The 17566-nt window shown below is 40.9% G+C and overlaps 1 protein-coding gene across 1 annotated transcript in view; it reads right to left on the bottom strand.

The window, feature by feature from the left end:
• LOC132870451 (uncharacterized) overlaps positions 1-9869 on the bottom strand; it is a 29148-nt gene extending 19279 nt beyond the window's left edge. Inside the window, exons 1-4 of the mRNA XM_060904092.1 lie at positions 9783-9869; positions 9618-9637; positions 9299-9446; positions 4832-5008 (exon numbers count right to left, since the gene is read on the bottom strand). Of these exons, the coding sequence (XP_060760075.1) occupies positions 4832-5008; positions 9299-9446; positions 9618-9637; positions 9783-9806 (369 nt within the window). The 5' untranslated portion in view covers positions 9807-9869. The remainder of the gene's footprint in view (positions 1-4831; positions 5009-9298; positions 9447-9617; positions 9638-9782) is intronic.
• Positions 9870-17566: the final 7697 nt, after the last annotated feature.

The raw sequence follows: 17566 nt of genomic DNA, 5'->3' as shown, positions 1-17566 counted from the left end.
ATTGATTCTCAAGTCGACTTTAAGGCACTCTGATTCAACAGCATGAAGTAGTCAGCGAGCTTGGGTGATTTCATTCGACAACAACACAATGTCATCAGCAAATTCCAAATCACAAATGGTTGTTGCAGGAATTGGCCTTCTTCCGGTGCCAGCATGAGGGTGCAGAGTGAATCCAAAATCTACTTCCTTACCCTGAATGGCTTTCCAAAGAGCATAATCTAGCACAATGACAAAGAGAAATGGCGCTAGGGTGTCACCTTGCATAACTCTTGCATGAATTTTGAAAAAGTCTGTTTTGCCATCGGGAGTAAGGACCTTTGCTTCCAGATTTTCATAGGTCTTCTGGATTGTGCAGACTAGATGGTCAGGCATGCTACCGTATAGGCTTTGAGAATCGCAAACATAGTCTGGTGGTTGATACTATCAAAAGCTTTGCAGAAATCCACAAACACCATCACAGCTGTCAAGTTTTTCCTCTTGACCCCCCCCCCCCCCAGTGATTCGTCAAAGAGCAAGCACTTGTGATATTGTCGAACGACCGGATATGAACCCACTTTGGTTTCCACATAGAAGTGGGTCAATCACAGGGCAGATGCAATTTAGAATCATCCTGTTTATCAGCTTTGATACAAGGGAGGTCAAAGCTATACCTCTGTAGTTTGAGGTTTGACTAAGATTTCGGGACTTGGGAATAGGAAGAATGTTCATGACAGCTAGTTGCTCAGGAAGATCTTCATACATCAGGAGCTTATTACTGAATTTCAGTATGATGTCATCTATGTTGATTCTTTTCAGTAGCTCAGGCATAATACCATCTTCACTGGAAGCCTTTCCTTCACTAAGCTGTTTCTTGGCCTCCATAAGTTCTGTTAGATTGAACTCTGTATCAGCAATGCCAAGGTTTTGGTACTGTGTGTCAATCATCAGTACTATGTTTTCAACTGGAGGGGTTCCCAGCAGGCTTTTAAAGTGATCAAACCCCTGAGCTTTTCTCTCCTCAGGGGTCCTACCCTTCAGCTTACCTGAAGCTGAGCTCTTTCTGTTAGTGATGGTGTTCACAATCTTCCAAGCTTGTGAAGTGTTCCTAGACTCGAATTCCAGCTTTGCCTCTGCTAAGTGCTTCCTCAGTGTTTCCTCCTCAAGTTGCAAGTAAGCTGTATTCAGTTCTTATTTTGCCTCTTGTAGCCTTCTCCTTATGATTTTAGACTTGCTGATGTTAAACTTCTTTCCAAGTTGATCGACTCTCTTCCTGGCCTCCACGATGGTCAGGTGGCTCGCGTTCCTGTCTCGTTTAGTTTTTGGAATCAGAGGCAGAGTCACTGCAGCAGCATGATCTTTAGCATCGATTAAGGCCTGATATTGCTTAGTTGCCGACTCATTTTCATTGTATAGCAAGCTGAATTTGTTCCTGAGTTCGATAGTGAAACTCGAATGAGCATGCTCGTCATGTCTCAGGATTTTCCAGTCATGTTGCTTTTTGAAAGTTGGAGGCTTGGTTGACCTGAAGGAAAGACGAATCCTTGCTGTAACAATTCTATGGTCAGATCCAACTGATTCGAAACTTGAGTAAGCTTCTGAGTTTAACACACTATTCCTTCACTTCGAGTTTACTAGGATATAGTCAAGAAGATGACGGTTCCCTTTAGGGTCCTCAAACGTCCAAAGCTTACCAGTTCTCGTTTCAAAAGTAGTATTTGTAATACACAAATTCTTTTCACAAGCAAGGTCTACAAGTCTGCTGCCATTCTCATTCGTCTTTTTGTCAAAGGCGAACCTCACGGGGCAGACACTTATCTTGGTGTTCCAATCACCCATCAGTGAAAGGAAGTTGTGCTTTGGAGTTTGGTCCATGGTGTTTCTGATTTGTTCATAAAAGGAATCTGTTGCCTCTTGGTTTAACCTGCTGTTTGTAGGTGCATAAACTGACACCAAAGTGAACTTGGGATTTCCAGCAAAAGTGGCTTTAATAACTCAGTCTGAGACTTTGATAACTTCACAGAGAGATTTTTCTGTTTTGCTGTTCAAAACAAAACCAACTCCACCGATTGAAGCTTGGGAACTGTTTCTCCATGCTGAGGAGGTGACTAGAAGATGTCCATCAATGTACTCATATTTAATCTCCTCCTTATGTACACGATGATGTTCTTGTATTGCTATAATATAGATGTCGTGTTTGTCCATGTGATGTATGAGTTCATGGATTCTCCAATTTTCTTTAGCTGCTTGCATGTTAAAGGTTACTATTTTTATAGTCTTTTTTGGTTTTATTAAAAAAGCTGGTATTAGCAGTGCATCAGGAATTTTGCGCCTTTGCAGGTTTAGTGAAGTTCCGTCATTAGAGTCAATAAGCTGACTGATATTGCTTTCCTCCACTTGGTTACTACTGACGACTTCCAGTGGCGAGTCTGTATTATCAATAATGTTCATCATCATCATCATCATTCCTTTCATTTGCCAAGAATCTCGAAGTGTGCTGGCAAGAACTACACTTCAACCATGGTGCTCAGCTCACTGAACAGGTGTGTCCTACCGTTGGCATTCAAATATGCTCATCCGCCAGGCCACTATGTTTCAATTGCCACCAGATCAGTTTGTCGACCAGTGCCGCTCGAACTACTGATACCCATAGAAATAGCAGGGCAGCCCTAGCTCGCCTCGACACAGGCCCATCAATGGATATTTGTCCCATTTTATAAACTAGAAGCTGCCAGACACCTAGCCAGGACATCCTAGTAGGCCTGCCCAACTATGCATGGTACAGTCATTACCCCATAAGGGCTTTCACTTGCCCCGCATACCACAGTTCTCATCTCATCTCATTATCTCTAGCCACTTTATCCTGTTCTACAGGGTCGCAGGCAAGCTGGAGCCTATCCCAGCTGACTACGGGCGAAAGGCGGGGTACACCCTGGACAAGTCGCCAGTTCATCACAGGGCTGACACATAGACACAGACAACCATTCACACCTACGGTCAATTTAGAGTCACCAGTTAACCTAACCTGCATGTCTTTGGGGGAAACCGGAGCACCCGGAGGAAACCCACGCAGACACGGGGAGAACATGCAAACTCCGCACAGAAAGGCCCTCGCCGGCCACGGGGCTTGAACCCGGACCTTCTTGCTGTGAGGCGACAGCGCTAACCACTACACCACCGTGCCGCCCCATACCACAGTTATGAATACATATTTATTCTGCGCACGCAACTGGGACTAATTACCATGCATCTGTTAATGATTAGAGCACAATCATAGCACAGATATATAAGGACTCTCAGTAACACGTAGACTTTGCAAAAGCCTTGTATTTTGTATCAATTTTCTGGTTTTGACCCTGTTTGTGTTTTTGGACTGTGAGTATTGTATTACCTCTGATATCCTGTCTGTGCCTCACTCAACCACTGCCAGTTTTTCAACTCGGCCTTTGTCTCTGTTTTGAATCTGTTTGCTAGCGTGCTTTCAATAAAAGTCCTCCTGCACTTACATCCGTCTATTGCCCTTACATGATAGAAACTGACATCTATTCAACAATCTAGTGGACTAATAAAACTATTTAACTTGTTTTGTATTAAACTGTCATTAATATTTTCCATAAAATGTGTTAGTAAATAATCCCAGGTTATTTTTTAAAAAGTAAATTAAAACTAACCGCTGGATAAAAACCCATCTGTCTTATGTAAATAAAACTACTAATTTTGTTGTCTGGTGGTCAAGTGTATATGAGAGACATTGCTTTTCACTTATGATTGGGTTCCCTGTGGTGGTACATGTACGTTGTTCTTATGTATAGATGTTGTACAGTCACAAAAACCATCAAAAATCAGGTCAATGCATTACCATATTTTCTTAAGTATGGGGATGTGCTCTGCACACGCTTTGCATGTGTGAGGAACTCTGCTATTATCTGGCACATATGCAGATCACTCTGTAACTAGTGCTGTGCATTGTCATATGATGTAATTATACTTATAATTACATGATCATACAGTATAAAGTAGCCTGGAAAGTTCAAAAATTCAAGCCAAAGAGTAAAAAAGTTTGGCGTATACATTTATTAATTGTTTTTTGTTGTTGTTGTTGTTTGTTTGTTTGTTTGTTTGTTTCCTCATCAATATAAATATGTTCTCTTTCCAACTGGCTGCATGCTCTTGCCAAATCTTGTGTGTGGTTCAAGAACCTTCCAGATCTGAATATACCCTTTTCCAGGTTTTGTAGGAGATTCCCATTTACTGTAGATCGCAAAATCTGGGGGAGGGGAGTATTTAAATGAATCATGCAACATGATTTACTAAGGTCAATTTATTGCTAATTGCCTAGTTATTTAATGCTGAAAAAAGCAGGTCTTCATTTTGCAGAGATGTTGAGGGAACATGAGAGACAGTATGAGTGAGTGTGCAAGTGTCTGTCAGTGCAGAGATTGCACACACAGAGATAAATTTACACAATAGTTTTTTTTGCTTGCTCAAATAAATATTTTGTTAAATATAATTTATATCCTTGCGAAAGTTCCACTGCACACTCAGGAATGAGTGCATGGTAGAAGGGAGAGAATTTTCTCCACTTGTGTTAATTTATTTGGAATGCCAGAGGAAGATGTTATGAGAACATATGGATTTGCCAAGGTACATTGTTCTGTACCTGTTTGTGACCCTATGCTAATTTGCACTGATCTTGGTAGATTGTGTTGGTCATTACTAAAATTAATTGACTGTCTGTGTTCATTAATTTGCACATTGTTAGTCAAACACCTGCAGAATTGGAAAGGCTGTGTCCCCCCCAGCTTCATGCGAATTTGTTCTCCTTTGTAAATATGGGCCTTGATCTTTGACTCACCATGTTTAGAAGAATAGAAAATGGAGTGCGTGTTGGCAAATGAGTTGTGTAGCTCTGGAAAGCCTCACAAAATAGCTTCTTGACAAGATCATATATCTTATCAGTTTTGAAGAACTTCTTGGGATCCATCTTGCTTGAGTCATAAATGTACCCCAAGAAGAAAATGCTATGAAGCATCTAAAACAAGCAAATACATTCAGAAACTTTAGTTAAAACTGAAAAGATAATATCGTTAAATCTCAAACACCAAACTCTTCTCTTCCTCTTATACTATCAATTTAAATTTTCTGAAAAAAGTGCTGAGCTTCTTAAAAACTCATTTTTATAACCATTTATTATTATTATTATCTTTAAATTATCTACAGTGCTCAGCGTAAATGAGTACACCCCCTTTGAAAAGTAACATTTTAAACAATATCTCAATGAACACAAACAATTTCCAAAATGTTGAAAAGACAAAGTTTAATATAACATCTGTTTAACTTATAATGTGAAAGTATGGTTAATAATATAACTTAGAGTACACATTTTTTTCAGTTTTACTCAAATTAGGGTGGTGCAAAAATGAGTACACCCCACAACAAAAACTACTACATCTAGTACTTTGTATGGCCTCCATGATTTTTAATGACAGCACCAAGTCTTCTAGGCATGGAATGAACAAGTTGGCAACATTTTGCAACATCAATCTTTTTCCATTCTTCAACAACGACCTCTTTTAGTGACTGGATGCTGGATGGAGAGTGATGCTCAACTTGTCTCTTCAGAATTCCCCATAGGTGTTCGATTGGTTTCAGATCAGGAGACATATTTGGCCACTGAACCACTTTCTCCCTGTTCTTCTTCAGAAATCCAACAGTGGCCTTAGATGTGTGTTTAGTCATGTTGGAAAAGTGCACAACGACCAAAGGCACGAAGTGATGGTAGCATCTTCTCTTTCAGTATAGAACAATACATCTGTGAATTCATGATGCCATCAATGAAATGCAGCTCCCCAACACCAGCAGCACTCATGCAGCCCCACATAAGGGCACTGCCACCACCATGTTTCACTGTAGGCACCATGCATTTTTCTTTGTATTCCTCACCTTTGCGGGGCGGCACGGTGGTGTAGTGGTTAGCACTGTCGCCTCACAGCAAGAAGGTCCGGGTTCGAGCCCCGTGGCCGGCGAGGGCCTTTCTGTGTGGAGTTTGCATGTTCTCCCCGTGTCCGCGTGGGTTTCCTCTGGGTGCTCCCGGTTCCCCCACAGTCCAAAGACATGCAGGTTAGGTTAACTGGTGACTCTAAATTGACCGTAGGTGTGAATGTGAGTGTGAATAGTTGTCTGTATCTATGTGTCAGCCCTGTGATGACCTGGTGACTTGTCCAGGGTGTACCCCGCCTTTCGCCCGTAGTCAGCTGGGTTAGGCTCCAGCTTGCCTGCGACCCTGTAGAACAGGATAAAGCGGCTAGAGATAATGAGATGAGATGAGATGAGTTGAGATGAGATGAGTTCCAAAACCATTTATTTTGGTCTCATCACTCCAGAGTATAGAGTCCCAGTAGTCTTCATCTTTGTCAGCATGGGCCCTGGCAAACTCTAGGCTGGCTTTTTTGTGCCTGGGCTTTAGGAGAGGCTTCTTTCGTGGACGGCATCCATGCATGCCATTCCTCTGCAGTGTACGTCGTATTGTGTCACAGGAAATAGTCACCCCAGTTTGGCTTTCTACTTCTTTAGATAACTACAGTGAACTTGCATGCCAATTTTCTTCAACCCTTCTCATCAGAAGACGCTCCTGTCGAGGTGTTAACTTCCGTGGACGACCAGGACGTGTCTGTGAGATGGTTGCAGTTCCATCTTTCTTAAATTTTTGTACCACTTTTGCTACAGTATTCTGACTGATAAGTAAAGCTTTGCTGATCTTCTTGTAGCCTTCACCTTTGTGGTGTAAAGAAATTATTTTCTTTGGGAAATTCTGAAGAGACAAGTTGAGCATCCCTCTCCATCCAGCATCCAGTCACTAAAAGAAGTCATTGTTGAAGAATGGAAAAAGATTGATGTTGGAAAATGCCGCCAACTTGTTCATTCCATGCCTAGAAGACTTGGTGCTGTCATTAAAAATCATGGAGGCCATACAAAGTACTCGATGTAGTAGTTTTTGTTGTGGGGTGTAATCATTTTTGCACCACCCTAATTTGAGTAAAACTGAAAAAATGTGTAATCCAAGTTATATTATTAACCTTACTTTCCTGTTATAAGTTAAACAGATGTTATATTAAACTTTGTCTTGTCAACATTTTGGAAATTGTGTGTGTTTATTGAGATATTGTTTAAAATATTACCTTTCAAAGGGGGTGCACTCATTTACACTGAGCACTGTATATCATCCATATAATGCAATGAGTTATTTTGATAGAAACAATAAACAAATAAAATGAGCATTAAATATAAACCTGTCATTTGAAGCAGCTGACACTACTATCATAGTCGTTGTGACAGAAAATTGGTCAATACCTTCTGACAAATCAAAATTCAACAGCACTGAATATGTAATGTTAAACAGGAAATTATCCTGTATATGCACAGTGTCAATTATGTACAGACAATGTGCCAGTATGAATCAATGCAGAAATGACTGACCAATAATGCTGATGTAGCCATAATTTTAGGTCCAGTTATTTCATCAGTATTTTCCTTATACTACAGAAATAATATTAATGTACGTAAAATTGATTGGGCTTGTACACTGAGTGCAGAATTATTAGGCAAGTGAGTATTTTGACCACAACATCCTTTTAATGCATGTTGTCCCACTCCAAGCTGTTTAGGCTTGAAAGCCTACTACCAATTAAGTATATCAGGTGCTGTGCATCTGTGTAATGAGAGGGGGTGTGGTCTAATGACATCAACACCCTATATCAGGTGTGCATAATTATTAGGCAACCTCTTTTCCTCTGGCAAAATGGGTCAGAAGAGAGATCTGACAGACTTTGAAAAGTCTAAAATTGTGAGATGTCTTGCAGACGGATGCAGCACTCTTGAAATTGCGAAGATGTTGAAACGTGATCACCGAACAATCAAGCATTTCATTGCAAATAGTCAACAGGGTCGAAAGAAGCGTGTGGAAAAAAAAAGGCGCAAAATAACTGCACATGATCTGCGGAAAATCAAGCGTGACGCTAACAAGCAGCCATTAGCATCCAGTTCTGCCATATTCCAGAGTTGCAACATTCCTGGAGTGTCAAAGAGTACAAGGTGTGCAATACTGAGGGACATGGCCAAGGTAAGGAAGGCTGAAAAACAACCACCACTGAGTAAGGCACACAAGATAAAACGTCAAGACTGGGCCAAGAAATATCTTAAGACTGATTTTTCTAAGGTGCTGTGGTCTGATGAGATGAGAGTGACTCTTGATGGGCCAGATGGATGGGCCTGTGGCTGGATCAGTAATGGGCACAGAGCTCCACTCCGACTCAGACGCCAGCGAGGTGGAGGTGGAGTACTGCTATGGGCTGGTATCATCAAAGATGAGCTTGTTGGACCTTTTCGAGTTGAGGATGGACTCAAACTCAACTCCCAGACCTACTGCCAGTTCCTGGAAGAAACCTTCAAGCAGTGGTATAGGAAAAAGTCAGCATCTTTCAAGAAGAACATGATTTTCATGCAGGATAACGCTCCATCTCATGCGTCCAAATACTCCACTGCGTGGCTAGCCAGTAAAGGTCTGAAAGGTGAAAAAATAATGACATGGCCCCCTTGTTCACCTGACCTAAACCCCATAGAGAACCTGTGGTCCATTATAAAACGTGAGGTCTACAAAGAGGGAAAACAGTACACCTCTCTGAACAGCGTCTGGGAGGCCGTGGTTGCTGCTGCACACAATGTTGGTCATGAACAGATAAAGAAATTGACAGAATCTATGGATGGAAGGCTTTTGAGTGTCCTCATGAAGAAGGGTGGCTATATTGGTCACTGATTTGTTTTTGTTTTGTGTTTGAATGTCTGATATGTTTATTTGCAAATCTGGAGTTGTCATATCAGTGTACCTGGTGAAAATAAATAAGTGAAATGGCTACATATTTGGTTTTTATTAAGTTGCCGAATAATTCTGCACAGTGAAAGTTACCTGAACACATACATATTCTCCTAAAATGGCCAAAACTAAAAACACCCCACTCTAACTTCCATACATATTCAGCTTTGATATTTATGAGACTTTTTGGTTGATTGAGAACATAGTTGTTGTTCAATAATAAAACTAATCCTCAAAAATACAACTTGCCTAATAATTCTGCACTCCGTGTATACCTGTCATACAAACATCATTTAAAAAAAAACTTTTAGATGTGTTTAAGAGTTGTTTTGTGTCAATTAAATCTCTTAAAATAAACCTTTTAAAACAGATTCAGCATAATTTATGAATCTAATTGTTTCTCTGCAGTTATTTCACCCTTGATGCATATATAATACATATTTTTCCACCTACCTCATCCATGTAACAGCTGAGTTTGTCATCTCCTCGGATCAGTGTGTGTATTGTCATGTTCAGCATGTGGTGGATTAAAGATAAACTGCATGATATGAAGCTGTCTTTATTATTTTCTTGACCTTGCCCATAATTTCGACCTGGCTTTCTGGGGGGGGGGGGGGGGGATATATTATATATATATATATATATATATATATATACACACACACAGGCAAAAACTAATGTAAAGTACTTTTTTGAATTTACAGTGATATATTTAAGAATCCTAAAATGAGACTTAATAATCTTGGTTTAAAATAAAAACTTATTGACCTACCTCTTTTTGTTAGCTTTGTTCTGCGTTTTCATATATTTACAAAGAAAAATAAAACAAAAGCAATTAATTTCAGTTTAGCTGATATATAACAGCAAGAACTGAACTTTAGTTAATTCCCTTAATGTAAAGAAAATGAAAAGAAAGGGGAAAAAGATAAATATTTACCAAGCTTGTGTTTCCAGGTTCCATTTTTCAACAAGTAAATTCAAAACCGTCCAGAATGATAAAGATCACTGAGGTTGAGCAGTCTGACAGATAGTTCACTATGCTACAACACGCCCATGCTACTCGATACCTACTCACCTTTATGTTTCGTTTTTCAGGAACGGTTTCATTTCCTTGTGAAACTGACAAATGACTCCATGTAAAGACTATGCATCTACGTCATCAAACCTCATGACGTTTGTGTTAGGCATCATGCTGAATAGCAAAATAAATGGAGCAGTTTCTGCCTCATAGACAATGAAGAATATATGTTTATTTTGCATAAACAAACAGTTAATTTCTCTAAAACTGTTTGTGGCAGCAAGGGCCTGGTCGAGCGTTGGCTGTGAATGGCAAGGAGGCATGTTGAACCAGTAGGTAACATGTGATGAGGTGCACCTGTGTCTCAGTACTGGCTGTCTATTCACCGCTGTCTCTGTGTGTCTTTCAGGCAGCCAGGAATGAGAGATAGAGAGCTGTGCCACCCTGTCGCCTGTGTGTAGTGTGTTTATGTCTTGTTATCCGTCACTGAAAAGTGTGAATAATAAAAAGAACACACCTCTTCTGAAGCCTGTTCCCAGGTCCTTTGTTTCCCAAAGTCAGGGAGTTGTTACACTCATCTCATCTCATTATCTCTAGCCGCTTTATCCTTCTACAGGGTCGCAGGCAAGCTGGAGCCTATCCCAGCTGACTACAGGCGAAAGGCAGGGTACACCCTGGACAAGTCGCCAGGTCATCACAGGGCTGACACATAGACACAGACAACCATTCACACTCACATTCACACCTACGGTCAATTTAGAGTCACCAGTTAACCTAACCTGCATGTCTTTGGACTGTGGGGGAAACCGGAGCACCCGGAGGAAACCCACGCGGACACGGGGAGAACATGCAAACTCCGCACAGAAAGGCCCTCGCCGGCCCCGGGGCTCGAACCCAGGACCTTCTTGCTGTGAGGCGACAGCGCTAACCACTACACCACCGTGCCGCCTAAAGTCATAAGTTTCCAAAAAAATACTCAAATAAACATACATGTCAACCTATACGGAATGTCCATATTTTATACGGATTTGATTCAATAAACGTAGTATACGGGCGTATAAATAAAGTTATAAGGATTCTTTAAAAAAACTTCAATATTTATTTAGAGCTATAATCAATTCCCACGATGATAAAAGAGCGCATAACATTTACAAACGTACTGTACACCACAGCCAGCCAGTAAAGAGTCTTATGAAATCGCGTGTTATCTTGTGGTAGCGAGACTTCGTTCCACTTTTGATCATGAGCACACCGCATTGCGAGAATCCCGCCAACCATGAATTTGATGGTATGATCCATAGACATATAAACATAGACGCTGCTTTCTGCGTAGAATCATACGTCATCCTCGCCGCCATATTGGATGTGGCAAAGTGGAGATTCTTCAACCATCTCTGGTATAGCGTCTAGACAGTAGCCGAGAATAAAGATGCCTCATTCATGTGCTGCGTTTAACTGTACCAACAGGTTTACCGTCCAAACGAGATCACATGGGATTACCTTTCACAGGTGAGACTGGAAAAATACTTTTCATTGTATTTGGTCATTATAACGTAATTTTACGAACAGATTTTCCTGACTTTGTGGTTAATATGAAGTCTCGTGCATAATAGCCGCTCGGTGAAACCTGTCTCCAAACAACGAAGTATTTCCTTCGTAACTACGCTGATAACACTTTGTGTTTTTGTCAAACATTGGAGCTTTGTATTCATTCTGAAGGTTTATTGTTATTAATATTGAATAAAAAGTAACTGGGATATATCATTGTTAATTATCATTCAAATTTTAGGTAAATTATTTTAATTTGCATCTTATACAGGTTTTATAAGGGAAATACGGATTTTGGAGGTTGGTTATACAGGTTTGATTGACCAAAGGTTGACATGTATGAATAAAGTACAGATACTCAAAAAGTGTACTTAAGTACAGTACTCGAGTAAATGTACTTTGTTACTGTCCACCTCTGGATGTGAATGGTTGTTTGTCTCTACGTGTCAGTCCTGCAATGACCTGGTGACTTGTCCAGGGTGTACCCTGCCTCTTGCCTATAGTCAGCTGGGATAGGCTCCAACTTGACAGCATAAAAGCCTGTCTCCCTTTTCCGATTCCTGAATGTTTAGGGCTTTTCTGAGATTTGGGATGAAAACTTTGAAGAAACCTGGCAATCACAGCTGCTGGATCAAACACAATGGAACAAAAGTACATCTAAAACTGCTCAAAATAAACTACAGTGTATACTGGATGACTATATGCTGTCGACTCTCAACTGCCTATTCTGGAGTTACTCTAAAAATTCACTTGATAGTAGCCTGTAGCATAAGTCAAGTCAAGTAGCTATTTGACTTGTGAATTTAATCATTTTAATTGTTTGAGACTGTCATTATTCATTTTGTTCTGCCCCACCAAACTCTATGGTCATGACCATCTGCCATGAATTAGTGAGAGGACTATGCATTGATACTCTCCGCTAAAGAAAATCCAATGAAAGGAATTCTAAGAAAAATAAGCCTTCCTACCACTCTAAAGCATACTAAGTACATTTAGTATAAATACAGAGGCGATTATAGAAAATCACGCACTCTGACTGGTCCAGAAATTTGGGCTATTTTTCGATAATCGCCTTGAATGACTCGGCAAAATGGCTGCCAATCGCTTTGTCACCATAAATGAGGAAGAATTTCAAATTCTGAGAGAAAATGCTGTTCCTAAAAGCACTAAAGATGCAACGAGGTTTGGTCTAAAACTATTCAAAGGTAAGGTGGAATTATGATTTATTTTATTGATTTCAAAACAGGGGTGGCACGGTGGTGTAGTGGTTAGTGCTGTCACCTCACAGCAAGAAGGTCCGGGTTCGAGCCCCGTGGCTGGCAAGGGCCTTTCTGTGCAGAGTTTGCATGTTCTCCCTGTGTCCGTGTGGGTTTCCTCCGGGTGCTCCGGTTTCCCCCACAGTCCAAAGACATGCAGGTTAGGTTAACTGGTGACTCTAAATTGACCGTAAGTGTGAATGGTTGTCTGTGTCTGTGTGTCAGCCCTGTGATGACCTGGCGACTTGTCCAGGGTGTACCCCGCCTTTCGCCCGTAGTCAGCTGGGATAGGCTCCAGCTTGCCTGAGACCCTGTAAAACAGGATAAAGTCGCTAAGGATAATGAGATGAGACTATTATCTGCCTCAGGTTCTGTGAATATCAGTGAATAACAAGTGTTGCCAGGCAAAACAAATCTCATCCGGTAGCACTTATGATGTATATGAAGGACGATATGGTGAAAAAACGATTTTGACCTTTTTGGTGACCTTGACCTTGATTTTGACCTTGTGTGTGAACATACTTGGCCAATAAACATGGTTCTGATTCTGATTCTCTGCTGCTCTCAGCCAATCAGAGCACACAGTACTGCTCTCACACCGTACTGTGCGATACACTCTTACATTCTCACAGCACAATAGTGGCTACTGCCTTTATATGAAGCAGTAGCCACAAAAACCTTGACCTTGACTGGATGAGCCCCCAAAATATTAGAGGTTCTATGTGAGACCAATGCCCATCTATCCTGAAAGTTTCATGAAGATTGGACCAGCCATTTTCCCGTAACATCGTTTACAAAAAGCAAAGAAAGAAACAAACTAACCCAACCGAAAACAATACCTCGCCCCCTGGTGGACTCCGTCCCGGAAAAGGTAATAACCGAGACAACGTCTTGGCTTTTATTCACCTATATTTACTTCACCTTTGGTGAAGAATTGTTAAGTAGCAAAAACATTCACTCAATATCCAACCCTTTCCAAGGAGAAATATCAGTGGGGTCTTCTTCATCAATCTTTTTTATCCAAATTAAGAAATCTGTTTAAAGCCCTGCCTCCATTTCCAGATATGTCGGCCTGTTGTTGATATACACCTGTCTGTGTACAGTTCACACGCACTGTAGCCTGAATGGCCTTGGGTGTTGACACTGTGGAGTATTTGGCATTAAAAATGTAAACATTCCTGAGTAACAACTCAGGGGACTTAGTCACTTTGGCTCATACTGTGCCTAAAAACACCCTAAAATCACACCCTCTATTACTATTTTACCAACTGCAATCTGCGCTCACTGGGGAATTTTAAGCAGACTGTCACAGGACAGACGAATCTGAAATGTTTTCTGTCCATCCAAATTTCAGCCTGTCTGAATGGCAGGCCAAAGGCCCAGAACAACGTGGCCAGGAGTCTGGGGCCCACCTTAGGGTCCCGGAAGCTGAAGGACTTTAGATGCCTGGAGATGGCTTCTCAGCTACAGTGGTATGCAAAAGTTTGGACACCCCTTGTCAAAATTGTTGTTACTGTGAACAGTTAAGCAAATTGAAGATGAAATGATCTCCAAAAGGCATAAAGTTAAAGATGACTCATTCCCTTTATATTTTAAGCAAAAACAATTTTTTATTTTCATCTTTTACATTTTCAAAATGACAAAAAAGGAAAAGGGCCCGAAGCAAAAATTTGGGCACCCTGCATGGTTAGTACCTAGTAACACCCCCTTTGGCAAGTATCACAGCTTGTAAACACTTTTTGTAGCCAGCTAATAATCTTTCAGTTCTTACTTGGCGGATTTTCATACATTCATCCTTGCAAAAGGCTTTCAGTTCTACAAGTTTCTTGGGCTGTCTTGCATGCACTGCTCTTTTGAGATCTATCCACAGATTTTCAATGATGTTTAGGTCAGGGGACTGTGAGGGCCATGGCAAAACCTTCAGCTTGTGCCTCTTGAGGTATTCCATTGTAGATTTTGAGGTGTGTTTTGGATCATCGTCTTATTGTAGGACCCATCCTCTTTTTAACTTCAACTTTTTTACAGATGGTGTGATGTTTGCTTCCAGAATTTGCTGGTATTTATTCGAATTCATGCTTCCCTCGACCAATGAAATGTGCCCTGTGCCACTGGCTGCAACACAACCCCAAAGCATGATCGATCCACACCCATGCTTCAGAGTTGGAGAGGTGTTCTTTTCCTGGAATTTGGCACCCTTTTTTCTCCAAACATACCTTTGCACATTGTGGCCAAAAAGTTCTATTTTGATTTCACCAGTCCACAGGACTTGTTTCCAAAATGCATCAGGCTTATTTAGATGTTCATTTGCAAACTTCAGACGCTGAATTTTGTGGCTTGGATGCAGGAAAGGTTTTCTTCTGATGACTCTCCCATGAAGGTCATATTTGTTCAGGTGTCACTGCATAGTAGGACAGTGCACCACCACTCCAGGGTCTGCTAAATCTTTCTGAAGGTCTTTTGCAGTCAAACAGTTTTTTTATTTGCCTTTCTAGCAATCCAATGAGCAGTTCTTTCAGAAAGTTTTCTTCATCTTTCAGACCTCACCTTGATCTCCACTGTTTCTGTTAACTGCCATTTCTTAATAACATTACAATCTGAGGAAACAGCTACCTGAAAACACTTTGCTATGTTCTTGTAGCCTTCTCCTGCTTTGTGAGCATCAATTATTTTATTATTCAGAATGTGAGGGGGTTGCTTAGAGGAGCCCATGGCTGTTGATTTTAGGGACAAGTTTGAGGAGTCAGAGAATTCATACAGCTTTGAAATCTGCATCATCTGACCTTTCCTAACAAAGAATTTGAACAAGCCACAGCTCAATAAGCTAATTAAGGTCTGGAACCTTGGTAAAAGTTACCTGAGAACTCAAATGTATTGGGGTGGCCAAACTTTCGCATGGTGTTCCTTTTCTTTTTTCACTCTCCAATTGTACAAAACAAAAATAATACACAAATCTTGCAGAAAACGCTGAAAAGATATGTGTCATCTTTACCTTTATGCCTTTTGGTGATCAGTTCATCTTCTGCTCACTTAACTATTCACAGTAACAGACATTTTTAGTAAGGGTGCCCAAACTTTTGCATGCCACTGTATTTCCAGGCACATTTTTGTGATCTTCAAAAGCCAAATTACACCAGACATTAGTTGCTAATTACACTACAAGTTGAATATAATTTACAAAAAAAAAAAGTCAGAAGATTAAAGAAAAAAATGCTTAAAGTTCTACCCAAGAAAACAGTAGCACACACAGGTCAGTTCCATGTCTAGGAAAAGTATGGGGGGCCAAGGATGTTCCAGTTGGTGACAACTTACTGGTCCTCATATATACTGTAGGTACTATAATAACACTCATGAAACATTATGTCAACAATGACTATTTTTATACTATGTTTAGAATAAGTCTATAAGAAATTTACTAATTAACAACACAACTATTCTTACATAATAGAGTTAAAATTTTAAGGACGAGATTCCAAGTAACTTTGTAAAAAAAAAAAAAAAAGACTTTTAAAATGACTCAAAACTAAACATGGTTATATCATTTGGTATTCAGACTAAGGCCCCGGTCACACCGCCCGAACTTTGCTGGAGCGTTCCTGGAGCGGTGAAAAAAATTCATCACCGCTCGTAACCGTTCACCACTGTTTAACAAAAGTTGGCCCCCGTTAAAGCAACGCCGTATACGCTCGGCCACAGCTGATGTTTCTCGAGGGGCCCTCCTACCGCTCCGAAAGTTTTGAGCTGCACAAAATATTGCGAGCAGTGAGGAGGGGGCAATTTTCCGCCCCGGCAAAGTTCACCCCCGCTCCACCAACGCCCAGTCAAAGTTTGGCACCGCTAGACGTAAGTTCGTGGACGCTTGGGTCCGCTAGGCCAACGCAGAAATCTTGAACGCTGGACCACTGCTGCTTCGCCAGCGTTGCCCGGGCGGTGATTAAACGTTGCACAAACTTCGGTGGAGCGGTTGTAAGCGTTTTACGAGTGGACACGGGGTTGCTGGAACGGTGTCGGGCATTGAAGCAGCTATCCATGGCGGCGATGAACTTTGGTTTGGCGTTGGTATAGAGGTGTCGGAGCGGGACCAGAATTTGGCTAGAAATACGGGGAGAAATGGACCAGGAGCTCATTTGGAATCGAGCTGCCGTTGAGTTCAGACCTCATCTATATCGAATTTGTTCAAAGTTACAGTAAAACTGTATCACATATAAAAAAGTAAAGTAACAGTAAAAAGTATCATATATATATATATATATATATATATATATATATATATATATATGTATGTATATATATATGTGTGTGTATATATATATATATATATATATATATATATATATAGGCGGCACGGTGGTGTAGTGGTTAGTGCTGTCGCCTCACAGCAAGAAGGTCCGGGTTCGAGCCCCGTGGCTGGCGAGGGCCTTTCTGTGCGGAGTTTGCATGTTCTCCCCGTGTCCGCGTGGGTTTCCTCCGGGTGCTCCGGTTTCCCCCACAGTCCAAAGACATGCAGGTTAGGTTAACTGGTGACTCTAAATTGACCGTAGGTGTGAATGTGAGTGTGAATGGTTGTCTGTGTCTATGTGTCAGCCCTGTGATGACCTGGCGACTTGTCCAGGGTGTACCCCGCCTTTCGCCTGTAGTCAGCTGGGATAGGCTCCAGCTTGCCTGTGACCCTGTAGAAGGATAAAGCGGCTACAGATAATGAGATGAGATGAGATATATATATATATATATATATATGAACCAAAGTGACTAAGTCCCCTGAGTTGTTACTCAGGAATGTATGTATATACTGTTATTATAATGCCAATTATGCACAATATGCCAATTATGCCAATAATGCCAATATACTTGAGCTGTATGTATGTGTGTGTGTATATATATATATATATATATATATATATA

The sequence above is a fragment of the Neoarius graeffei genome, chromosome 22 (assembly GCF_027579695.1).
Source record: "Neoarius graeffei isolate fNeoGra1 chromosome 22, fNeoGra1.pri, whole genome shotgun sequence".
Classification (NCBI taxonomy): domain Eukaryota; kingdom Metazoa; phylum Chordata; class Actinopteri; order Siluriformes; family Ariidae; genus Neoarius; species Neoarius graeffei.
The sequence above is the reverse complement of the archived record's forward strand: the minus strand, read 5'-3'. Positions and strand labels throughout refer to the sequence as shown.